Here is a 26,473-nt window from a genome sequence, read left to right on the forward strand (position 1 = left end):
TACACAAGAAAGAGAATCACTATTTTACTTCCATAATTTAATAAAGATACAAAAAGAATGTTGGATTTCTGTGGTTAGTATTTAAGTTTTATAATTAGTACTATATATATATATATATATATATATGATCAACAGATTTATATAAAAGTGCTTTGTTGATTAAATTTGTAACAAATTCTGCAAGCAGATGATTGAAAATTCTGTGTACATCATAAATCAAGCTAACTGATGAAATTGAATGATTATAGTCTTGTCATATGTTAGAAAACGCATGAACTTAAAGTGTTAATTGAATATTGAATTTGCACAAAAATGGAATAAATACATTTCGATGATGTACAACAAATTCCTAAGTTTAAAAGCATAATTAATGAAAGTAGTGACATTCAAATTTATTCTTAATATTTTTGGACTTTATCTAAATAAAATTGTACTTTTATTTTTATAACTATATAAATTTGATATCAAATTGATATTCTATTCTTCTAAAGTGTGTGTGTATATATATATATATATATATATGAATAAGGTGTATATAAATATATGGGATAATTTTCTAATTATTATCAATGCAACAACTCTAAAAACAGATTACATAATTATCAATAAAAAACAACCTTTAAATTTATAAATTTACCTTACAGTAAGAGTCATGTGACATTCAATCCATCTGGTTTTGTAAAAACACAAAAGTAATAGATATAAAATCAGGACATTGAATTATGTGCTGCAACATTTACATCAACATGCTATAAACAACAGTCAAACAAAAGAACATTGACCATTGAGCTAACATTGTGCATTTAAAATGATATAGCGAAACTAAGTAGATGATCAGATTAACTCATTTAAAATTTTGTAATACCCTTAATATATCCTAACAATGAAACCTTGCACTTGTCATTTTCAATATACACAAATAAGAAAAGAAAAAGGAAAAGTAACAACCAAAATGCTTTTCAAACGAAGGACCACCATCCTACAAACATGACCTAAAAGCGCATTACACACATGTTGCCCCAAAGACTTTTGAAGAAAAAAAAAAAAAAAAAAAAAAAAAAAACCTCTTCGGAAACGATAATAATAATAATAATAATAACAATAGTTAATCTCACAGACCCCAGAAACAGCGTTGCAGATGCATCATGTAGCGAACATGCCGTTTCTATCGCCCCCAGTGACATGGCATCCTCAATGATGACGCCACCAGTGCCGCTAAAGCTACACCCCAATTAGGTCATTGATCAGTCATCATGCCACATCAGCATTGCAGAATCTAAATTTACCAGGGTCAAACACACGTTGCACTGCAGAATGAATGGCAGAGATGCGGAATTATGGGTTTCAGCAGCATCGCTGAAATCCAGCCAGGAATGAATGGTATCCTCAAAAGATTGCTGGTTTGCATTGGAGGGAGGGGGAAAAGCACAGCACCATGATTCACTGGACATGGTTTGTCAGGGCCATGGAATTGTTACTACACTACATGAAGATTTGAAAACCTGAAGATTTGCAAACATGAAGATTTAAAAACATGGACATTTTCAAACTTGAAGATTTGCAAACATGAAGATTTGAAAACATGGAGATTTGAAAAAATGAAGATTTGCAAACCTGAAGATTTGCAAACATGAAGATTTGAAAACATGGAGATTTGAAAACATGAAGAATTTCAAACATAAAGATTTGCAAACATGAAGATTTGCAAACATGAAGACTTACTTCATGTTACTAAGCAGCGTTGCATTCTCTACACTACTACTACTCCTCTGCTTATCAATTGCAAGCCCCGTTGCCAGAAGAAGAGAGTAAGAGAAAGAGATTCATTGGGGGGTGAACCAGCAAGCACTGCTCGTAGCTCCCCTATCCTGCCATGTGAGTTCACTACTCGCGGTGCCTCACCACAACGGGGCTCTGGAATATGCCGGGCGGGATAGCGGGCGGATTCCACAGGAGAACCGGGTGGAATCATTGTCAACATCAACATCAAAACAGCACCAGTAGCAGCCATGGCTGCTGAGAGACCTCGCTCGCTGCGCTTCACTTCACCCGGGGCTGCGTTCAGACGAGGAGGAGGAGGAGGAGGAGGGGGAGCAGTGGTGAGCCGAGCTGCGCAGCGCCGAGGGAAGGGAAGGAGAGGGAAGTGGTAGTAGAGGGAGCACGGGGAGCGCGAGGGATGGGTGGGGGCGGAGGAGGATCCACGATCCTCGACGATCGTCGACGATCGTCGGAGCCAGCCACCCACCCACCCACCCAGGAGCATGCGCCGCGCCAAGTGGCGCCGCAGCAGTTGCAACACCCGCAGCGACGGTGGGTCGGATCCCGCGCTCTCTCTCTCTCGCTCTCTCCGTCTTCCTTCTCCACGCTCTCCCCCTTCATAACCAACACCACCTCCATTGCCGAAGGTTCTCTCGTCGGTTTCTCTCTCTCTCTCTCTCTCTCGCATCCCCGTTTTACATATTTTCCTGCAGTGAGAGTCGCTTACCCATTCCTACGCACGCGTGCAAGCACGCGCGTGCCCGCTCTTCGTTTCTGTCAGTCTGTCTGTCTGTCTGTCTGTGTCCCCGTTTCTCTATCTCTCCATCTGTGTGCGTGTGTGAGTGTGTGCGAGTAAGGTTCCCATTCATCGTGGGACTGTGTATGCATGCTTTGCTTGTTCTTGGCAGCACAGCGGTTCCAAGGAAGGGCGAGAGTGCACCGGTTTCTTGGAGGTTGGGTGGAGGGTGGAGTGGAGGGAATTGGGAGCAGGTCGGGACGACAAGAGCGTGGTGGGGGAGGTCGAGGCGCAGAGGTGGTGGTGCTGAGGCGTACCGACAATGGCAGCGCCAGCGGAGTCCGCGTATGGGTTGGGAGGCAATGAGCAGCTGAAAACCGCGAGCATCGACGAGGTCGTTCGGCAAGGACCCAAAGTTGTGACGGGGTTGTCGGCGGAGGAGGGCGTGGGAGTGGACGGGCAGAATGGGAGCGAGGCGGGCCCGGAAGGCAAAGAGGGCGAGGCCCATGGCGAGGAGCAAGTAGCGAAGAAGCCGAGACTGGAGAAGGAGGAGAACGGTGGCACAGAAGAGTCTGTGGAAGGTGTGGCGGCCAAGGAGGACGCGGAACACCACAACGGCAACGGCGTGGCGAAGGCGGAGGAGAGGAACGGCGAGGGAGACGAGGAGGAGCAGAACGACGACGAGGGCGACGTGGTGGGTGCGGAAGAGGAGGAGGAGGAGGAGGAAGGCACGGACGGTGCAGGAGCGACCGGGAAGGAGGAGGGTGGGGACGGGGGTCTTCGGACGCTGCTGCAAGAGGGCGAAGGCAAGAAGAGCAGCGTGGCGAAGAAGGGCGCGGACGCGAGTCACGTGTTGAACGGAGCGTAGGCGGAAGTGGAGTGGAGGGGTGGTTGGATTTTGTGCATCATCGTCGGGGGTTTTTTTTTTTTTTTTTCTTTTGATGTAAAGAGACATTTGTGTGAAGGGGGCATCGGGCCAGCAGTAGTGGCTATTTTCGAAGATGAGTGCAGTAGGTCCTTCTTGTATAACACGGGACGTCCCATGAATGAATCAATGTGTTCGTTGCCTACCGATTGCACCCAAGTCTGGCATGTACAATTGTGTTGCACCGATGTTGGGACTGAACATGCATCTATGTCTTTTATTCTGCAGTTGGTATGGTGGTGACATGCCTTCTCTCTTCGCTTACCGTCAGCTCCCAGATTTGACTTGAGGCGAAAAGAAGCTCTGTTGACGTCCGATCGTCAGCACGATGGCGAGTTCTTCGGAGTCCTGTGATCCTAACGTTATCGAGTCCCCTTATCTAGGATCGCTTCATTGTATCAAGTTGAAGGTTATGATAGACATTATGTCAGTGACTTTTTTGTAGTGTTGTCATGTCTTCTGTTTGAACTAACGCCCCGGTTGCGTGTCCCTCTTACATATGATGATTTGACTGTAGCGATTTTCCGGGGAGTTTGATGGAACTGTCATACCGGCTTGTCATGGGGGCGTATATCTTATAAAAGTTACCTTAGTTAGCCTTCCAAAGTGAATTTTTTGGGTTCCAGAATTTTTATTCTCGTTCCCCTATTTACCTCACTCTCGGTACAAGTTCACCTCTTTATTTTCTTTTTTACTCCTCAAAGGAAATGGCAATATTCTTCCACAAGTGGACAGAGAAAGGTTTTGCTGAACACTAGATAATAGATTCCCGAATTTATTACGCGTTCTCGGGGTCAAATTATCTTCAGGATACTTTTGCGCGTAAACTTTTTGCACCGATTTCAGTTTTAATGGCCTTAATATTAGCGTGTTCTTTCTTAGTGTATGTGTATGAATGGCAAGCTGACTGCATCGGTTGGCCTACGTGGAAGCTGGGGAGCAGAATCTTTTGGTTGAAGAACACACCAATTTAGTGTTCCGTGTTTCGCGTGTTGAATATAATTCAATACTCGAGCTTCCCGTCGTTACGGCGGAATTTGGATGGCGTCAACTAAATCTTGTTCGGTTTTCTACACTACTATCTTTGTCTTTCTTGATGGCTTCCATGTACTTCTTTGGCACTTTCATTCATGTTATCCTTCGCTTGACTCTATTTAAATAAGTCACTTGACCTTTGGGTAGTCACTGGTGGGGACCCCGTGTCTCATTCGCTCGCATTTCCTGTGTGTGTGCCAAAGATTGGTCTACGAGTGGCACAGTGCGAATTTGCTCGTTGTGCGACTCATCAGCATTTTTGGTGTTCAGATACACGATATTAATTTAGAGCTACGAAGCGACACTGTAGCTTTTTAGTTCTCTTTTGTCGTCAGTATGCTTAATCATGGCATTACTCGTCCATATCAACTTACCAGCTCGACTGAAGGCACTTCCACTGAAGGTTTCAAACGGGAGCAGCGTAAAATCATCAGGAAAAAGTTTTAACGCTTATTTTTAGCATGTCCCGATTTTTACCTTGCATGAGAGTGGCATGTTCAGGAGGATAATGATTGGCAATCTCCGACACGAACTTAGAGACAAAGATAAAGAAATAATAATAAAGGAAAAAAGAAGAAGGTGACAGGCCACTTTCCGATCATGTCCTGATTTAGTGTTGATGATTGTGCACTACGTCGTGTGATGGAACCAGTGAAGAAATGACTCTACGTTGTGGGATGTGGACATGTGCTAGTCCGGATTCGAGTAATTTAGTGTACTTGCTTTTGTTGTTGACACATGTGTCGCATGGGCAAGATCTGCTGCGCTTGACTCACACTTTGGGATCTGAGGAGCACATAAACTATTGGGTACCCCCATAAATATTACACTGACCAACGTGGGAGATACAATTGCTGGGTATCATTACAATTGTTGCGGACCACCATCTGTCCACAGTTGCTCGTTTACTGGTTTTGCAGAACAGTTACTAGCTTCATTATCCAGGGCGTGACTAAAACAAACTTACAAAAATAAATTTCTCACGTCTTAGTGCAGGATTTGTGCGGTAAATAGTTAGTCACTCATGTCCCTTCACCGGATTCGCCTTGTCTGCAATATATTACCCCGTTTTTTTTATTCCATTTTTAAAACCGAGTTGCTGGAGTTATCCAGTTTGCTTGAGAAGTATTCATTCGAAGTGGGGAATCGGATTAGAATGAGGATTTTAATGAGGTGTACACAAATTGGTTCAAACTAAATTATGGTACAGTTTGAGTTGTCGGTTGAAGCCTTTGTTCCTTTGTCTTTTTTCATAGTATTTTCAAACTTTGATTCTTGAAAGCGGAAAGGTTTTTTTTGTAAGAAATTCTTTAATTAAATTTCGTGTTCTTTCTTAAATCTCCAGTCTTTCTTTCCCTAATAATAACAAGCATTTAGTACTCTTCTTGATGTGCAAGTGTTTAAAACAAAAGTTTGTGGTAATTTTTCGGGGTGGGGTGGGGGGTGAGATGATGATGACAAATCCAAAAGTTTGAATCACTTCATACTTGGGAGATTGTTTTTGATGCCCAATAAATATTGTTGGAAATTTGTCCTAATTCAACGTTGATTTTATAATGCCAAATTTTCGATTTAAATGTTTTTTAAAATGTGTTACCTTAGATCATCTGCTCAATGCTTAAGAATGTTCCCAAACCAGCTTTTCTGATTCTTTTTAAAGTATTCGTTTTCTATACTCTAAATTGGGAGAGTAAGGTATTTGCAAAAATTCATGCTTTTGTGTCGGATGCATATTTTTATTGTTTTCCACTTGTTTTAGTCCATTTTTTCAAGAAGGTTATGTCCCTGTGAATTTTTTACAGATTCACTTAAGTATTTGGCTTTCATTTATTATTCCTTTAGGAATGCAGTATTACTTCTTTGGACCTTATTAAAAAGAATTCAGGTATAACATTGGATCCATATCCATGGAATAATTTTAGGATTTTGATAGTGCAATCGTAAATCAAGTTACTTTTCCATGGTTTGACTTGAATTTTACAAATTGTTAATTTTTGCAGTCATCCTTTTGCTTCATCTCAATTTATTGTATCATTTTTTCAACATATTTGAAATAGCTTTAGCTCAATATTCTTATTTGTATTAATACAGAAGCTTCACAGAATCAATTTAGTAGTCATTCACAATCTAGTGCCTTTGTTTAAACTAGGTGTTTTCAAATAAATAAATACAAAACAAAAAAAAAAAAACACACACACACACACACAACTCAAATCAATACAAGACTATTTGTATATCCCATATTTACAATGAAGAAACATCTCGCCAGACCAAATGTGGACAACCACTGTTGTGGATTGCCCCAATTCATCAGCAATGGGGGTATGTTTTTGTGTTTCAAGTCTTGTATCCAAAGAGAAAGCCACAACAAAATTGTCTACATAATGAAACAAGTGCACACAAATGGTTTTCTCTTTTTTCTTTTTTGGCACAAGTGAAAATAAATTTCATTGTAGGGAGTAACCAATATAGAACTGGTTTAGAATAGAATTAAAAAAATCCTAGACCAGCTGACTTGGACTAATGACTAGAAATAAAAGTAGTAATACAACCCTTGAACTAGGGTAGATAAGTTAACTTAGATGCTGAGAACTATTGAGATCATTAAATGTAGCTGACACTCTCCACAATATTTAATGTAGACTACAGTAAATACCATAGCTATAGTATTTAGAGTCTAGTGGAGAAGTATTGTTTATCCTCTCCTCTTTTCTCTTCTTGTATACGAGACACAACTAGATCAATAGATTTTGAGTGTGTGAAGCTCTCTCTCCTTAGAAACCCTCTTGTGTGTATGACTTACTACTTCTCTTGTGTGTGTGTATGACTTACTATTACTCTTGTGTCTTTCTAAACATTCTCAACATGTTATCAGCACGACTCTCTTCTACACACTATCACAATTTTTTGCTCTAGTCTTTGACTCTTCAAACCTCTTGCTATCCTTGCTCAATATCTGCGTCATGATCTTATTCTTCTTGCTGGCCCCTCACACATTAGCTGCTTGCTTAGAGCGCTTGTTCCACTCCCTACCTTGCTTGCTCTGAATACTTGATCCAGTCCAACTCTATCCTCTGCTTGCTCCCTGCTGCTCTGCTTGCTCCCTGCTCCCTGCTCCCTACTGCGCCCCGCACCTGTCGCCGAACTGCCATCGAGCTACCGCCAAATCCACCGCTGCCACCCTGTTGCCGCTAACACTACCGCCCGTTGTCCGCCGCCATCTACCGTCGCTGCATGCCGCTGCCGTTGGTCATTGCCCGCTGCCACCCGCCGCTATTGTCCGCCGCTGCCACCTTGTCGCACCTATCGCTGCCTACTACTACCATCTTATTGTTGTTCTGCTGCCTTAATCTACAACTCTCTCCTTAAAATATATATATATATATATATATATATTTTCAAGTTCAATTTTATTATTTTATTTGACTTTATATTTTAAGATACGTTTTACTCAACTTTTCTACTTGATCTTGTATTTTCTTTACAGATTTATTTATAATGAGTGCTTCAACATCTTCAACTGCTTCTACTATGGTTCCAACTATTACGAGTGCATCCCAACATTTTCAAGCTCTTTTATTTCCACCATTGACTGTGGATGGAAACAATTATCTATTATGGACAAAAATAGCAAAAGTAAATTTATTTACAGAACAACTCTCGGATACCATTATGTTTGAAGAATCTCCTATAACAAGTATTTCTATACCTCTTGCTATTCGTTGAAAAGCACTTCTTCTCCTTCGTCGTCATCTTGTACTTGCATTACAACATCAATATTTGGAAATGGAAGATCCTGTAGAACTTTGGAAGAATCTTAAATTTAGGTTTGATCATCAAAAGACCATTTCTCTTCCACGTGCATGTCATAATTGGACACATTTACGTGTCTTGGATTTTCTAAATTTAAATGCTTTTAATAGTGAAATGTATAGTATTGTCTCACAATTACGATTATGTGGACAAAGCATTTCTAGAGAAGAAATGATTGAGAAAACTCTCTCTACATTTTCTCCTGTATTTGCTATACTTGCACAACAATACAGGAATATGAAATTTCAGAGTCATTCTAATCTCATGTCCTATCTACTTCTTGCGAAGAAGCAAAATGAGCTACTCTTGCACAATGCGGAAGCTCGTCCTATTGGAACTACAGTTCCAGAATCTCATGCATTTAATATTTCAAAGTCTAAAAAGAAATTATATAAACATGGGAAACGTGCTCATAAGTATCAGGGTAGTCATAGTCAAGACCATTTCTATCCATATGGAAAGAATAAATGTTCTACTATTAATTATAGTAGAAAACAAAAATCAGAGATGCGTTCTTGCCATAAGTGTGGAATGATTGGACATTTAGCACATGCATGGCGTACTTCAAAATATTTTATTAAAATATTCCAAGAAAATAAGAAATTGCGAGCTGAGGCTCGTGAAGTTCATACTATGGATGCATCTATGCATTCAATTGGTGTTGATGACTTAGAAGCTTATATGAATGATAGAACCTCTAATGATGAATCAAATGATGCGCTCATTGATTCTGCAACAATACATACTATCTTGCGAGATAGATGATTTTTTATTGAAAAATCTTCAACTTGGCAAACTAAAAATATGATAACCATGGCTGGAGCAAATGCGTTTTGTTTCCAAGAGGGCACAGCAATGGTAAAATTACCTGTAGGTTCCATCATAAAATGTAAACAAGCAATGTTTGTACCCTCAGCACCTCGGAGTCTGATCAGCTACCGAGATGTGCATATTGATGGTTATCACCTCTCGACCGCCACTTTAAATAAAAAAGAGGTTTTGGTTCTTGCGAAGAACCATAAAGTTGTTGAAAAAGTTTTTGCTAAAGAAAATGATTTATACCGAATTGTGATTTGGCCTTCCATTATATTTAATTTTGCATCATCTATCTCAGAGAGTCATGTTTTTCTCTGGCATAGACGATTGAGACATCCAAGATCCACATTATTTAGAAAGATCATTCCATGTATAACTGGGCACAATTTAAAGCCTACATATGTAGACTCTAGAAAATTATGTCGTGTATGTGTGCAAGGTAAAATGATTACTCGGCCTTCAATTTAGAAACTTCCACAAGAATTGCCACCAATGCTTGAAAGATTGCATGGTAATATTTGTGGTCCTATTAATCCAATATTATGACCATTTTGTTATTTTTTGGTCCTTGTTGATGCATCAGGTAAACAATCACATGTTTCATTATTATCAACTCAAAACATGGTGTTTGCCAATCTTATATCTATGCTTATTCGCTTTCGGGCACATTTTCCTGATTATCCTATAAAAACATTGCATATGGATAATGCAAAAGAATTTGCATCAAAGTCTTTTGAAGACTATTGTACTGCAACAGAAATTGAATTGACATATTGTGTTCCATATGAATATGCTCAAAATGGACTTGCAGAATCATTTATAAAGCGTATACAACTCATTACCCGGCCACTCCTCCTTCAGGCAAATCTATCTACATCTATGTGGGGTCATGCAATTTTACATGCTGCAGCATTAATATGTCTCCGCCCTTCTTCTCTTGAACTTGTTTCACCACATGAGCTCATTTCGGGTCGTGTTCCAAATGTATCTTACTTACGAATATTTGGTTGCTGTGCTTGGATTCCAATACCAAAACCTCAATAGCGTACCATTCGAGCTCATCGACAAGAAGGCATATATGTTGGTTTTGATTCACCAAGCATTCTTTGTATTGTAGATCCATCAATTGGCACATTATTACGTGCACATTTGCAAAATTGCCATTTTGAAGAAAATGTATTTCCATCTCTTCAAAGAAGAATATCCAATCAACAAAGAAATAAAGTACTCATATTTGAAGCTTTAGAAACGTTTACAATGAATCCCGATCCTAAGACATCTTTGGCAAAAACTGAAGTTACTAAGATTTTACATTTAAAACGGATCGCGGATGAAACACCCGATGGCTTCGATGATGCACCTAGAATTACAAGAGTTCCTATTAATGAGGCTCAGAATGCACCTGCTCAGATTGCAGTGCCATTGACTACAATACCTCAAGTTATAACAACAACAATTAAAAGAACTCGGGAACCAGATAAGTAACCACGTAAGAAGAAAGTTATAAAATTAACTAATTCTGGTATTATTTCTTAAGAAATTGCCATTCATCTTGCAAGACTACCAATTCATGATGATATATCCATGCATAATGTACCTTCAATTTCTATGAAAAACAATCTTGGAATTGGAAGGAATAAGAACAAGTTGAGTAAAGAATTATCTATTCTGTATTGTGTTACAGATGATATTTGGGACAAACCATCTATTACGGTAGATGAATCATTTGCATATATGATTATAGAAGCCCTTTCTTGTGAGGAAGACGATCCTGAACCTCAAACCATCGAAGAGGCGATGCGTTGCTCAGATTGGTCAAAATAGAAAACTGCTATTGAGGAGGAGTATGCCTCTTTGCGTAAGAAGAAAGTCTTTGGTCCAATTGTAGATACTCTTACATCTCGCCCTGTGGGATATAAAATGGTATTAATATGCAAGTGAGATGCTCAAGGCCAAATAACCCGCTATAAAGCTCGTCTTGTTCCTCAAGGATTTACTCAATGATTTGGCATTGATTATGAATCCACATATTCTCCAATCATGGATTCAATTATATTTCGATATATTATTGGAATGACAGTTCATGCCACCCTTGAGATGCATCTGATGGATGTAGTTACTGCATATCTATATGGTTCTCTTGATGCAAATATTTATATGAAAGTTCTACCTGGCTTAAAAACAGAAACTCCAAATCAACCCGCTCCAGGAAAATATCGTGGTATTAAATTATGTAAGGCCTTGTATGGTTTAAAACAATCTGGACGTATGTGATATCAACGTCTTCGAGATTATTTAATTACAAATAATTTTATAAGTGATCCACTAATCCCTTGTTTGTTTATCAAACAAGATAAAACTGGTTTTGTGGTCATCGCTGTATATGTTGATGATCTTAACCTAGTGGGCACTACATCTGCATGTGTTATAACTACTAACCTACTTATACGTGAATTTGAGATGAAAATGCTAGGAAAAACAACTTTCTACATTGGTCTTCAGATTATGCATCTAACAGATGCTAGCATTTTTTTCTACCAACTAACATATATTAGACGAATCTTGCAAAGATTTAATATGATTGATGCTTATCCATTGTCCACACCAATGGTTGGACATGGTCGTGATGGTCATGATCCATACCGTCCATGCGAGGAGGAGGAGGAAATATTGGGAGACCAATATCCATACCTCACAACGGTTGGAGCACTTTTATATTTAGCTACATCTACAAGACCAGATATTGCATTTGCAATTAGTGTTCTTGTAAGACATAGTGCACGTCCGACACTACGACATTGGAATGGCATCAAATATTTATTACATTATTTAAAAGATACTGAAGACTTGGAATTATACTACACAAAATCCGCAGATCCAAAATTGGTTGGATATTGTGATGTAGGATATAAATTTGATATTGCAATAGCTAAATCTCAAATAGGATATGTATTTTTAAGACATAGAGCTACAATATCATGGAAATCAGTGAAACAAACAATAACTGTAACTTCATCCAACCATGCAGAAATTATTGTCTTATATGAAGCATCTCGAGAATGTATTTGGTTGCAATCAATTGATAAATTCATTCAAACAACCTGTGGATTTTCATATGATGATTCTCCAACTATCTTGCATGAAGATAATAGTGCTTGTATTGCACAGATGCAAGTTGGTTTCATTAAAGACAACATGACAAAGTATATTGATCCAAAGTATTTTAGTTATACTCATGACTTGATTACTGATCAAGCACTTATAATTAAGAAAATTGAATCTACAAATAACCTTGCTGATCTCTTCACCAAAGCTCTTCCATTAAGCAACCATCGTCGACTTACTTATGGCATTGGTATGAGGCAACTTACTTTTCTTGAATATGAAAGTTAACAAGCTCTTTAAATAATTAAATAAAATGATGTTGTACTCTTTTTCCTTCATCTATGGTTTTGTCCTTAAATAAAATAAGATTTACCTAGATAAGATTTTAATAAGGCAACAATTCTTGATCTTGCAAGATCACAGAAAAGTATAGATCATGATTCTATACAAATTTTATATTATGTAAATATTATGATGGGCGAGGAGGAGTGTTGAGATCATTAAATGTAGCCGACTCTCTCCATAATATTTACTGTAGACTACATTAAATACCATAGCTACAGTATTTAGAGTCTAATGGAGAAGTACTGTTTATCCTCTCCTCTTTTCTCTTCTTGTATATGAGACACAACTAGATCTATAATTTTTGAGTGTGTGAAGCTCTCTCTCCTGAGAAACCCTCTTGTGTGTATGACTTACTACTACTCTTATGTGTGTATGACTTACTACTACTCTTATGTGTGTATGACTTACTATTACTCTTGTGTCTTTCTAAACATTCTCAACAAGAACTAAAACTATGCCAATGTATTCTATTATCCATCTTGGTGCAGAGCATCTGGTTTTTTTCCCTTGTATCATCAAAGTGTTAAAAATTGAATTCTACCGGGGCTTCATTATCCTTTGTGGATAATTGATTCCATTCAATGCAACCATAATCATGTAAATATTGCCGTATCCTAGATGTAGTTTGTTTTAGAGACCATTCTTTGACATTAAAATACCATTGTGTTTTTATTCAAGCCAAAGTTTCCATGGGTAACTCCTCATAACAATGTCCAAATGAGATTAAACTTCCCAAATTGCTCAGGTAGAGGTTTGGAGAATAAGAATTGCTGCCAACCAAATGTAAGTGGGTTCGCCAGAGTACTTGGCTTCTTTTCCAGTGCTTGAAGAAGAGAGCTGCACCACCACCATGTACACACTCCTTTTGCACAATCACAGAACCTATGCAAGATGGTCTCTCAGTGCCTGGGCAGAATGGGCATGACAAGCCTGTATTGGGATAATTTTGCCCCTCCAGTGGTTGCACATGAATGGTTCCACATAAACCAAGGGAAGACCAGGGCTCTTCAGTTAACATCGCAGACAATGTACATGAAGGACTGCACCACGACATGTGTGGCAGTTTTTATCATACTAAATTGCCAACCAGCGTCGATTCCGGTGCAAAGATCTGGAAAAGGAGTTAATTGGCGCCTAGGGAAGTTTCGCAGAACCGAGGCGAGCTTCATAAAAGTACGGGCAGCAGCACGAGGACGGAACGTGGGAAAAGCGATTTCATCCTCGACATGGGATTCTGGTCCCAATCCACCGCGTCTCCCAACGTCTTGCAAAAGGCACCTGTTTCTCATCCAGAAACAGAGGAGTTGGAACTGGAACACCACCAGATTACATGTCTCACCTGGCCTGCGAGATGAAGTCTCTCGTTTAGGAACTTCCTCACGTTCATCCGTGCACAGTACATAAATTATGTACCGAGGTGAAATCCAACGAGAATATCTGGAGCGAATCGACGAGGCGGTTTCAGAATTGTATAATAAATAACTACGTGCAGCAGCTTCGAGGTTCTGCAATCTGTAGCTTAAAATAGCACACCATGAACATAGCGCTTTTAACCACTCAGAAGAAAGTACCTCTAAGAGATGGGACTTCAAGCATCTACCCGATTTGTTTCTTTCTATATTTAGTGCACATTGTACGTGTAATATGCCTGCAGACAACATCAGGACTAATCGTTAAGAGATAAAACGAGATACACAGAAAACCCCAAACGTCATCTACTACCATTATTCCGACTTGTTAACTTAATCATCGCTGCTCAGGGAAGGTTGCAGAGAACCCCAAAGCATGAAACTCTAATGTATACTAGTCCTGAAATTCCATTCCATGAACTGTTCTTCGAACAGCTAGTTTCTATATAACAGCCAGAATAAACTTGACAAACAGCCCACTTCATAAGTCCCGCACATCAATAAACAAGAATAAGTGTGCGATACCTTTTGAACGCAACTTCAGTACGATAGATGACTCGAAAATTGAGCAAATAGATGTATGTGCATCAGAAATGCCAAGCTCAAGTGCAATCGGTAGGCAACGAACACATTGATTCATTCATGGAACGTCCCGTGTTATACAAGAAGGACCTACTGCACTCATCTTCGAAAATAGCCACTACTGCTGGCCCGATGCCCCCTTCACACAAATGTCTCTTTACATCAAAAGAAAAAAAAAAAAAAAAAAAAACCCCCGACGATGATGCACAAAATCCAACCACCCCTCCACTCCACTTCCGCCTACGCTCCGTTCAACACGTGACTCGCGTCCGCGCCCTTCTTCGCCACGCTGCTCTTCTTGCCTTCGCCCTCTTGCAGCAGCGTCCGAAGACCCCCGTCCCCACCCTCCTTCCCGGTCGCTCCTGCACCGTCCGTGCCTTCCTCCTCCTCCTCCTCCTCTTCCGCACCCACCACGTCGCCCTCGTCGTCGTTCTGCTCCTCCTCGTCTCCCTCGCCGTTCCTCTCCTCCGCCTTCGCCACGCCGTTGCCGTTGTGGTGTTCCGCGTCCTCCTTGGCCGCCACACCTTCCACAGACTCTTCTGTGCCACCGTTCTCCTCCTTCTCCAGTCTCGGCTTCTTCGCTACTTGCTCCTCGCCATGGGCCTCGCCCTCTTTGCCTTCCGGGCCCGCCTCGCTCCCATTCTGCCCGTCCACTCCCACGCCCTCCTCCGCCGACAACCCCGTCACAACTTTGGGTCCTTGCCGATCGACCTCGTCGATGCTCGCGGTTTTCAGCTGCTCATTGCCTCCCAACCCATACGCGGACTCCGCTGGCGCTGCCATTGTCGGTACGCCTCAGCACCACCACCTCTGCGCCTCGACCTCCCCCACCACGCTCTTGTCGTCCCGACCTGCTCCCAATTCCCTCCACTCCACCCTCCACCCAACCTCCAAGAAACCGGTGCACTCTCGCCCTTCCTTGGAACCGCTGTGCTGCTAAGAACAAGCAAAGCATGCATACACAGTCCCACGATGAATGGGAACCTTACTCGCACACACTCACACACGCACACAGAAGGAGAGATAGAGAAACGGGGACACAGACAGACAGACAGACAGTCTGACAGAAACGAAGAGCGGGCACGCGCGTGCTTGCACGCGTGCGTAGGAATGGGTAAGCGACTCTCACTGCAGGAAAATATGTAAAACGGGGATGCGAGAGAGAGAGAGAGAGAAACCGACGAGAGAACCTTCGGCAATGGAGGTGGTGTTGGTTATGAAGGGGGAGAGCGTGGAGAAGGAAGACGGAGAGAGCGAGAGCGAGAGAGAGCGCGGGATCCGACCCACCGTCGCTGCGGGTGTTGCAACTGCTGCGGCGCCACTTGGCGCGGCGCATGCTCCTGGGTGGGTGGGTGGGTGGCTGGCTCCGACGATCGTCGACGATCGTCGAGGATCGTGGATCCTCCTCCGCCCCCACCCATCCCTCGCGCTCCCCGTGCTCCCTCTACTACCACTTCCCTCTCCTTCCCTTCCCTCGGCGCTGCGCAGCTCGGCTCACCACTGCTCCCCCTCCTCCTCCTCCTCCTCCTCCTCGTCTGAACGCAGCCCCGGGTGAAGTGAAGCGCAGCGAGCGAGGGACAGACGGACGGACGGACGGAGGGACGGAGGGCCAGTGCAGGGAGCGAGGTCGTTCAGCAGCCATGGCTGCCGCGGCTGCGGCTGCGGCGGCTGCTATTGTTACGATGTTGATGTTGGTGATGATGATTCTGCTCTCAACCTGGCACTCTTCTGGAATCCTCCCGCTATCCCGCCCGGCACATCCCGGGCGGGAGTGCGCACGAGAGTAATGGTGCGGGGCAGGGCTGGGCAGGGGGAGGGCAGGCCTACATGGCAGTGTGGGGGCAGGGTAGTTATCCGTTTGTAATGTGGGGGTGGGTTCCGAGGAATGTGCATGGTAGTTCCGTGTGTTTGCACGTCAGCTTTTTTTTTTTTTTTTTTTTTTTTTTTTGCAGGTTTTTGGTAGCAACGGGAGTCAGTGACATTCTTCTGTGCGACTACCACATTCTTTGTTGTGCACCACTACCCCCTGTAACTCCTGTTCTAACTCTTGTTCTCTTTATCTGCTTGGCTTTGGCACTCCTCTTGGAGTTGGCTTTTTGCTTGTAATTGTTGGAACCTCTTGTTCCAACATTTTAGTGTTTGTTATTGTATTGTTTGATGATTGACATGTATATTTTCCACATACACCTTTGTTTGTTTGTAAGGAAGTTTTATGTTAGACAATCTTAAGATGTAAATTTGTGACCTATTGTTTTATAATTTTGTTGATTATGATGTTTGCAAATCTTCATGTTATTAAAACACTAGCTTTTAAATATAGCCTCGTAAGGCTGTACTTTTTTTCGTTGTTTTATAAGATGCTGTGTTAATGACTTGAATTTATTTCCTTAGAATATCATTTTCGATTTTCAATTTTCAATTTTTGTTTACAAGTAGAAATTTCTGAATATTTTTTTAAAATTTGCTATGGCATTTTGAATTTCTCCTACATTTTAAATTATTTTCTTGTTTGATACAGGCACACATTTCAGTCTGTAAATCAAAAAACCAAGTAGATTTGTAAGCTTAGATTATAACCAAAGTGAGATCACGTGTACTCTGTTAATTGTGTTTACAATATTTACCTGAAAAGCAAAGAAAAGAAAGTAATGGGAGAAAGTAAAAAGCCTACGTTTAACAATATTAGTGAATTCAGTTCATACTATGAATTGAACCATAATGAGTCTTGTTTTATACTTGAAGATAAATGGAAATCCAATTGGATTTGGTATTACAACATTTCTCTCTCTCTCTCTCTCTCTCTCTCTCTCTATATATATATATATATATATATTATTCATTTACTTCATTTCTCATTCTCTCTCTATATATATTTACATCTTGAGGTCATTTATTTACTTCATTTCTATACATATATATATATACATACATACATGGAGTTTAATATCAAAGTTTTAAAAATATTAAATGTAACATAATATTTTTAAGCAAATTATGTTGCAATATCCTATTAAATTATAACTATGTGTTATACAATCATTATCTATATTTTGTTTAAATTCATTAGAGCTAAACACAACATAAGTTATATTTTATTAAAAATAATTTTTTAATGTAAATTCATATATCTTGAAGTACTACACATAATAAATATATTCAAACAGAGATGTTTGAAAAGTATAAATTTACAATCATTAGTTTTATTATTTAATCCAATTTTTTTTCACAATCTGTACAAGTTACTAAAATTGGATTAAATAATAATTAAAAAATTAAATGTATAGTACCAAGTATCACAAGTTTTGCCAATCTTGTCTCTAAATTGTAGATTTTTTAAGAACCACAATTACACACATGCCTTGCATCCAATGAACATCTCAATTCTTTTAACCATATTTAAATAATAAAATAAGCCCCTAATCTATGAACTCATTACAACTTGTTTAATACTTGGTATAAAATTCTATTCATGTTCAAGATCTTGACTAACAATTTTTTAATTTTAACTTCACATAATACTTAAATATTACTTCACCAATCACTCCACTAATCACTTTTCATGTCGATTCCATGATCATTTTTAGTCTAAAAGTGAAAGAAGATATCATAGAAATACGATCATTCCATGAACTCACAAGCACAAGTAAATGAAGTGCATGAAAACCACATTACCCCCACAATTCGTGGGAAGATGAATATATAAGAATATTCCTCCTCCGCCCCACCTCGGAAGACACGCTAGCTCGCTTCGTATTTTCATGCGTTGGAATGTGTGCAGCGCTACTAGGACCACGTCGCGCAGTCTCCGCCTCCAGCTTCGAAGCTCGTGGCGCGAGCTAAGATTTCAGGTCTCTTACGAGTTTTTCCGGGCTGCCAAGCCCCTTCAGATTGAATTGTAAGGGTCGAGAGGAAGAGTTCTGGTTGTGGGCATCGTTGGTCGCAGCTCGTCGCCATGGCGGTCTCTTGTCGATTGCAATCGCCATTCCTATCCTCTGTCTCTTCCCCTCTATCCGCCTCAACGTCGTCAAGCAGCCACCAGAATGTGGAGCTACCGCTTGCCAGAATAGAGTCGCAAGTTCGCTGCGTTCAGCTTCCCAAAGGGTGCAGTACGAGCCGGCGACCACAATTGAGAGTATGTGCTGAATTAGGCGCAAGTAGTGAACAGGCTGTGGATCTGAATGATTCCGTGTCTGCTTCAGAGTCGGGGAAGAGCGGTGAAATTGCTGTTCAGACTGGGTAATTGGATTTGGCTGCATTTGTTGCTCTGATTTTAGGTTATGGGCTTCATTGATTGGGATGAATTTTATTTGGAAATGAGTTGAGGGGAGCATGTGCACGGATTTGTTCGAGAATTACATACAGGGAAGATCGGAGATACTTGCGACTGAATTCAGAAAGCTATGGTTGGGGAAGCGAGTCCTCCGTCAAATTAGGGCTGTAAATTGCTGTTACGCTGTTGGAACTCGCGGTTTCTGAAGGTGGGTAGTAGGAGTGGGACATGTAATGCAGAACGTGGAAGTGGCGAGAGCACAATATACGATATCAGCGCGCCGGCGGTTCTGGACCAGCAGTAGTCCTCATCCATGGGTTCGGGGGTAACTGGTAGGTGTAACGAAAAACTTCGCCTCATTGGTAAAGCCTGACTTCGTATTTCCATGTAAGACCATTGCAATGTCAAATTGGTCATTCCCAGAGCGTACACTCAGAACAAAAAAGGCGAGATTCAAAATTTTCAGAAAGTGGAGAACACGATTTTATTTTCTTTTCATTGAATCACATGTGATTCAGGATATTGTCATGGGAACAATGAAATGTCCGGCACTGGTTCTCAATCGCAATGTACCACTGAATGTCCCAGTCTAAGCGGGGTATTGCACGGCAGCACTACTTTACAATGTGTATTGTGAGGATGGTGTAGGTTTTGATCCGAATTCCAGCTTGTTTCTTATTATCCCGTGTTGATAATTTGGTGTTGTGTTTGAAATTACGTAGATATAAATTGTGTTTCTGACAGATAGAATGTTTCTGGGGAACCAAAAGATAATTATTTCATGGATTGCAAGTGGTGGTGATCAACTCTCTTTTGTTGAGATTTGGCAGTGATCACTGGCGAAAGAACATTCCATACCTGGCCAAGTCGCATCGAGTTTTTGCCATCGATCTTCTGGGGTACGGGTTTTCTGACAAGCCCAATCCACGTGACCAACCACCCAACACCTTATACTCATTTGAGACATGGGGCAGTCAAATTTTGGACTTCTTATCTGATGTCGTTAATGATCGGGCGTTCCTTATTTGCAATTCTGTTGGTGGTAATCTTCTAGACGCCTTTGCGGTTAACATATCACTGTAATCCTGCGTTCTGTCGTTTCTATTTTTGTGTCGTTTAATGCTCCACCTGTAAACTACTTTGTAGTTCCGAGGCTTGCATCTTACTGTAGATTGTTTGAGGTTTCAGGGGTAGTAGGTTTAGAAGCCTCCCTGAAAGACCCACAGAAGGTGCGAGGATTAATGTTGGTCAATGTATCGCTACGTATGTTGCACTTGAAGAAGCAGCAGTGGTATGTGCGTCCATTCGTCAAAGCACTCCAGAATGTCTTACGGTGAGCCAACTTCGTACATAACCATCATATTCTCTTCACCTCAGAAAGTTGTTTAGAGTCGAACTCTTGCTGGAGGTATTGCAGAATGTTCATGTGCGTTTTAGTTGCAGTGTTTATTCGCAATGTTAATCTTCTCGCTTTCAGTTGTAATTTGTAGCCAAGTTTGAACAATTAATCAAGGTTACTTACTGAATCTCGTTTTGCAGAACAACTACTTTGGGACAACAATTTTTCAAGTCGGTTGCCAAACCTGAAGCCGTGAAGAAGATCCTTCGTGAGGTTCGACATTTCATTACTCTTTAGGCTTCAAAGCAGTTACTAAGTTACATTTTTCACATTTAGTATTTCACCTGTGCTGCCTTGCAAGCTCTCTTGGTTACGGCCCGAGCGTGTTGATCTCCACGCTCACCCACGAGTAATATCGGGTGGAGGTGTATGGAGAAAGCCTGCTCCTTGTGTTTGTGAATGTGTGTGCATGTTTAGAGAGACTTAAAAGTAATTTGAGGTTAAAGAAATCTAATTTGAGTCAATTATTGAATAGCTGAATGAAAAGAGTTGTGCAACTATTATCATCTGTGAGTGAGCGTGAGGTTAGTTCTTCCCAGATTTAGTTTCCAACTCTTTGTGCTTATTTAAGGTGTGCTCGGGCACAATAATATTGCACTTGTGGAGTGCAGTGTTATCACGATGACAGCGCTGTCACGGATGAGTTAGTAGAAAAAATCCTGACACCGGGACTTCAACCAGGAGCAGTCGATGTCTTCTTAGATTTCATCTGCTATTCTGGTGGCCCTCTTCCTGAAGAAATGCTACCTCAAGTGAAGGTGAACATCAACTCCAGTTTTCCAATATTATTAAGAGCGGTTTTCTCTTCACAGTGGAGAGGTTAAATTTTAGTCTGCTGTTTAAAAATGCGCTAAGCATGTCAGGTTTACTAATGCTAATCGCAGGTGATATTCTGTCACTTGGAGCAACAATAATCCGTGTTGGATTCCGAATATATTTACTAACCCGCATTATAATTCTCTATTTTCTCATGTAGTCCGTAACGTTTAGTCAGCTTGAGAATATTCAGAGCCTATGCCTTCTCTTCGGTATCACTTACCTGGAGGGGGTAATCATTGATCTTGGGTGTCGAAGACCTAGGTAGCTTTCTCCATTTTACTTCGAAACGGGTGATTATAGCAACTCTCTGCGGATGGCATGCATGTCATAATCCGCGGTTGCTGGATCTAACATTTCCATGACCTCCACCATCGTGACACTAAACTGGAAACCTTAACCGTCAGTTATTGGATAACTATATTAGTCCGTAATGCCCAATTATTTTGGCTTATCTTAGGGGTGTCTGTCTTCGAAGTAAAGTCTTCAGTGTTGATGATGTGCAGGTCCCGGTGGTGATTGCATGGGGAGAAAAGGATCCTTGGGAACCAATTGCTTTGGGGAAGGCTTACGGTGAGTTCGACACAGTGGAGGACTTCATTGTACTTCCCAACGTCGGACATTGCCCACAGGTTCAATACCCTCGTTTTCCCAACCTCTTTATTCAAAAAGACAATTTTAAAAGATTTCTTTTGGTTTTCGCAAGTATTATGTTTGGAGAACATGAGCCTGAATTCTGAAGTTGTATTGCATTTTATGGAAGGGGACTGTGGAGTGTTGAAGGAGAGAGTAAAACAGGCTCTCAAAAAGCAGCACTAGCGCATCTTCAAATGCTAGTGTTGATTATGGAAAATTGCACACATGTACATCTCCTCACCTTGAATGAATGGTGACGCAGGATGAAGCTCCTCATCTGGTGAACCCGCTAATAGAGAAGTTTGTAGCTCGTCATTCAGGAGCGTAACTCACAGATTGAGTGCGTGGTTCGGAGTTGCATCTTTGTTGTGCGATCCTTCATTTAGTCGGTTCCAGCATGATAATTTCCGTGCTCATCGTGTATCCTACAGATTCTTCGTCTGACATTCTTTAACTCAACGAAATACCTGTATCACAAACCTTTGATTGCCTTCGCGTAGGAATTTTCTTCCTTTATTATTGATCTCAAACCTTGGAAACGAGTGCATTTGCATTGAGCTAATGCTGAATGTATTGAGTGAATGTTCCTCTATTGTGAAACTTGTAACATTATGACAATCAATGCATTGAATCAAAGTAATAATTTTAATCTGTTTTGTCTATATTTTATGTACGTTTTATTTATTTATTTATCTTCCTTTTTATGTTTACGGAATAGTAGTACTCATTTGTTTTGTGGATGGAAAAATGTTTCAACAATGATGCATTTAGTCTACAAACGGTAATGGCCATGATTGAATTTCAGGAACTTTTTCATGCATGTAGTTAAGGGTTCATAGTTATTTTATTCAATAGAGTTGTAAGATAAGAGATCGGGAAAGTACTGACACATAGATAATTCAGGAATAAGTTTTTCTACGTATAGTGTTTGTTATTTTGAGTGTTACATACTTTCTATAATAGATGTAGATGATCTACTTGAATATGCAGACGTCCGCGAGTGATTCATAATCAATTTATAGTGTCAGTTTTCATCGAATTTGTTAGCAAATATAGTGTTAATGAACGGAAACTGCAGAAATGTAATTAAATTATACCAGAAATTATTTGCAGTACTGAGCTTAAGGTGATTGTCTCTTTACTCATTATTATTGATCAAGAAGAAGCATGTTTACTGTAGGTGACTGCGGCGTCAATGTAAACAGCAACTACCCATTTCACAAGTGTGCGATTCTATCTATCTGCCTAATAAATGTGACAGGGAATTTTTCCAAAATCTCTCCACACAAGAACTCGGGAAGAGAATCAGCCTTTGCAATTAATTTGAGCAGAAGAGAAGAATCTTCTGAAATGAAAAATGCTTCAAAGCAATGAATATTAGACGGATGGTGTGGGCGGGGGACTACGGTCCTCACCACCAAGAATGTGCAAATTGTTTAGCAATAACAAAATTATGTGTATCCACAGGTTTAGAGACTGTATGCACTATCTATAATCTAGACTCGATCCACATAACCATATACTCTCTGTTCCGAAGGAATTGGTAAACTGATCAGCTTTGCGGCAACCAGGACAGGAATTAATCCATTGGTGACCAGGGATTAATCGCATGCTGACCGCACTCAACGTCGTTGATTTGGTATCAGGATATGTTGCATTCAACTGTCCAGAGAAGCGGTGTTCAAGAGCTCCATAGCCGAAGCGCCGTAAGCTTGCATTTGTGAGCGAGTATACACAGGTTGAGGGTATATAAGAGAGATGGAAAGGTTGTTGCCCTCGCAGAAGGCCTCGCTGACTGCAAAGCAAGGACCAACTCCGTGCATTGAGGGGAATGGTCCAGCCACCGCAGCCACCTGCAATCTCTGGTACTCCTTGTAAAGTTGCAACGGAGCTTCGTCCACAAACAAGGAGAATAGTGCAGTTCGCATGGACGATTGCGGAGTCAAATTGGGATGCTTCAGCACCTGCACATCATGAAAACAGTTCTTAGACGCATTTATTTGATGAGAAGAATCCTTTGTGGTGAAATATCCATTCTCAGTGTGCGGAGCAGATAAGAGTCTGGTCAAACCTGAGAGAAGAGCATGTTAAGAACAGGGATCTCCGAAAACTGTTTGCTCTTAGACAGCTCTTTGGCAGTGGAAGCTGACACGCTTCGCGCTAGGTCCCAAAAAGAGACCCCTTCTTTTACCTGTTGACCTTGAGGAACACCAGCCACAAAGTTGCCTATTGTATCGGCGGAAAGACTTGGCTCGAAGTACTTCCGACAATCTACCAAACTGCGCAAGATCATTTCGTGTTATGAAGACGCATGGAGGCAACCTACATTAACAACCCTAATCAAGTACAAGCATGTGCTTATTATCGGCTTTTGCCACTCTGTTAAGAGAATCTTCAACATGCGTTTGAAGAAAAATGCGATTAAAATTACATATTATTGATAGAGGAGCTGAACTCCTAACGCACACACCTTGTGAAGGAGAATTCGTCCTTTTTCTTGTCCTTGAGCTCTTTCACGTTCGCTGCTGTCTTCAAAAAGGCTGCGCCCAGTGCTGCTGCCAGAGTTGTCTTCTCCTTTTTGCATGCTTCGAGAAGTCTCGCAGTTTCTAGTCAAAAGAGAGAAATAAATAACTAGATGTGGCCATTGCATAAAGTTTTAGGCTGCACACATGGAAGCTAATACAGGTAACATACGGACGAGCCACGGTAGAAACGTCCAGGCACAGAATCACTGAAGCTTTTAACAAAATAGTGTAACATACCTACTGTACCGAGGGAGTATGTCAAGATATCGGACTTGAACTTTTCCTTCTTCTGCTCGCCAAAGCTAGGCTGGAATGGCAGGAGAGTGTACTTGTTCGCACTCAAGGCGTAGCCCACTGTGTCGAAACCTTTCTGGAAAATGTTCTTGGACGATTTTCCCTTCGGCACCAGTTCTTCAATTGTCGGCAAGATAGCATCCTTGCCGTGATTTAGTGGAAGACCAACCGTTTGACCATCAACAATGGCATTCAGTGCGGTCAAGAATTGACGCGAAGCTATGTAAGCAGATGGCCTGTCAAGACCTCCACTGTGGAACCGCAACACTATAATGGTATGTGAACGGGATGTCTCGGTGTACATGTGAACCTGCCAAGCGTAAGATATCAGCAGCAATTTCACCGTCTTACAAGACAAACATCACCTCATCAGAGTAACAACACCCAACACAATATCAGGATCCACTCAGCAACGAGTAAGGCGACTCTGAAGTGCAGTGTGCTTACTTGAAAAAAGTCCAAAGGAGGACTAGGGTTGTTTTCAGAGTTCACGAAAGGGATATTGAGCTCATCGCGAACCACTTTGTTGACAGCGTCAGCGAGACCATCATCGTCACCCTCAATGGTTACATCACCCGCTTCACAGCTGGAGGAAGTCTGAGGCCAAGGGCAAATCTCTAGACAAGGTGCGACCGAGTCATTCTTCACGAGAATCGCGAGCTTTCCCTTTGCGTTTTCGACTGCCTGGGCCCTCAGCATTGCGTGCTGATACATGACCTCACGACATGCTTGAGCAACATGGTGCGACTCCACCAAACGCCGCATCGCAATAGTCATCACAGCTATTCCAGTTCCTAGTGCTGTGGCCTTGGTCCAGTTTTCTTCTGATGGACCCATCACTCTAGTGAGAGCATCTCCATTTGGAGCTTCTGGCGCCATGGCCCTCTGATGAGCTCAAACTCCCGGTTTTTATGTATCACCTGCAATGCGACGCGAAGCTTAAGAATACTGTTGTAGAACGCTATTATAGACATCGAGCTACTCCATTAATCCTCTGCACTCTCAGCATTCAAGGTACCTTAACTCAAAGGCATCCTAGTTGCAATAGAGTAAAGCTTCAAAAACATATCTCATGACGCATCATTTCCAGGTTCAAGACAAGAAGGTGTTTATCGAAGCCACGGAGTATCACAAAACTCAGACGGACTTAACGCCCAATAGAAAGCTACCCGAACCAAAAATTAAAAACAGGTGGATCCGAAGGCACTGGTCCAGTGAAGAGCTATGTACAGTTGCGTGAGATAAAATGGAATACCTCCGATGCTACTGATTCAGCTATTTCAGCTGGTTTGAACTAGCTGCAGCACACAACCAGACTCACACCGAACTACTCCACCGTAGCGTCAGCGGCGACGCAAGCATGGAGAATACAACCCTAGTCTCACGACGCCCACCACGGAGAGGACGACGAGCCTCAACCCTGCAAAGGTCAACGTACCACAGCACTATCAACCCACCAACCGGCACATAATCACCTCACCTCATCTGGCCAGCCCTGCACCCCTAATAGCTTCATCTCCCAGTCGGACACCACCTGAGTAGAAACTGACATGTACCGAAGTGTACATTTATACAAACATAGACATTCACACACACACTCACATACACATTACATTTCTCTCGAGACATGCAGCAGAATCCAGCTAGCCCAGCTCTCGACTCCTCCTCACTACAACGCCACTTGACCCATCACTCTCCCGCAGTCCACGACACAACCAACATCGGTATACAAATCCCTAGCAGATTCAAAATCACTGCAATCAAGCCGCACCGCCAGTACACATTCTGAGACGAAATCCATCAGCAGCCTCAAGTGGCACCCTGTCGATACAAGAGCCGGAAAAAAAAAAAACGACAGGTGTGGGACGAGTTAGTTTACCGGCGAAGGAAGGGCAGCAACCTGGCAACCTGGACGTGTACAGCACCAGCCTGAACGTGGAACAGCAGCTGCAGACATGGGTAGATGGAAGGTGGAGGAATGAGAAGTGGAACCAGCAGTGACTGCAAGG

At 41.6% G+C, this 26,473-nt stretch overlaps 3 protein-coding genes across 6 annotated transcripts; 1 reads left to right on the forward strand and 2 right to left on the reverse strand.

The window, feature by feature from the left end:
• Window positions 1-13,468: 13,468 nt before the first annotated feature.
• On the reverse strand, window positions 13,469-14,607 carry LOC112272857 (uncharacterized). The gene is made up of 2 exons (XM_024501019.3): window positions 14,468-14,607; window positions 13,469-14,181 (listed from the first exon to the last, which is right to left on the reverse strand). The coding sequence occupies exons 1-2, from the start codon at window positions 14,580-14,582 to the stop codon at window positions 13,541-13,543; spliced, it is 756 nt and encodes a 251-aa protein (XP_024356787.1). The 5' UTR covers window positions 14,583-14,607; the 3' UTR covers window positions 13,469-13,540.
• Window positions 14,608-18,288: 3,681 nt separating this feature from the next.
• On the forward strand, window positions 18,289-22,294 carry LOC112272657 (uncharacterized). The gene is made up of 8 exons (XM_024500637.3): window positions 18,289-18,760; window positions 19,034-19,126; window positions 19,625-19,836; window positions 19,983-20,127; window positions 20,334-20,406; window positions 20,805-20,951; window positions 21,516-21,641; window positions 21,908-22,294. The coding sequence occupies exons 1-8, from the start codon at window positions 18,477-18,479 to the stop codon at window positions 21,971-21,973; spliced, it is 1,146 nt and encodes a 381-aa protein (XP_024356405.1). The 5' UTR covers window positions 18,289-18,476; the 3' UTR covers window positions 21,974-22,294.
• Window positions 22,295-22,967: 673 nt separating this feature from the next.
• Window positions 22,968-26,454, reverse strand: LOC112272656 (uncharacterized). 4 transcript variants are annotated; one of them, XM_024500633.3, is made up of 7 exons: window positions 26,344-26,454; window positions 25,720-25,884; window positions 24,912-25,384; window positions 24,408-24,774; window positions 24,116-24,251; window positions 23,717-23,924; window positions 22,968-23,609 (listed from the first exon to the last, which is right to left on the reverse strand). In XM_024500633.3, the coding sequence occupies exons 3-7, from the start codon at window positions 25,341-25,343 to the stop codon at window positions 23,304-23,306; spliced, it is 1,449 nt and encodes a 482-aa protein (XP_024356401.1). In that variant the 5' UTR covers window positions 25,344-25,384; window positions 25,720-25,884; window positions 26,344-26,454; the 3' UTR covers window positions 22,968-23,303. The 4 variants fall into 4 exon arrangements, with proteins under 4 accessions (XP_024356401.1, XP_090101039.1, XP_024356404.1 ...); XM_090244913.1 differs by lacking the exon at window positions 26,344-26,454 and adding an exon at window positions 26,236-26,305; XM_024500636.3 differs by lacking the exon at window positions 25,720-25,884.
• Between the last annotated feature and the right edge of the window lie 19 nt (window positions 26,455-26,473).

Source organism: Physcomitrium patens, chromosome 19, assembly GCF_059467195.1.
Source record: "Physcomitrium patens ecotype Gransden chromosome 19, ASM5946719v1, whole genome shotgun sequence".
Taxonomy (NCBI): domain Eukaryota; kingdom Viridiplantae; phylum Streptophyta; class Bryopsida; order Funariales; family Funariaceae; genus Physcomitrium; species Physcomitrium patens.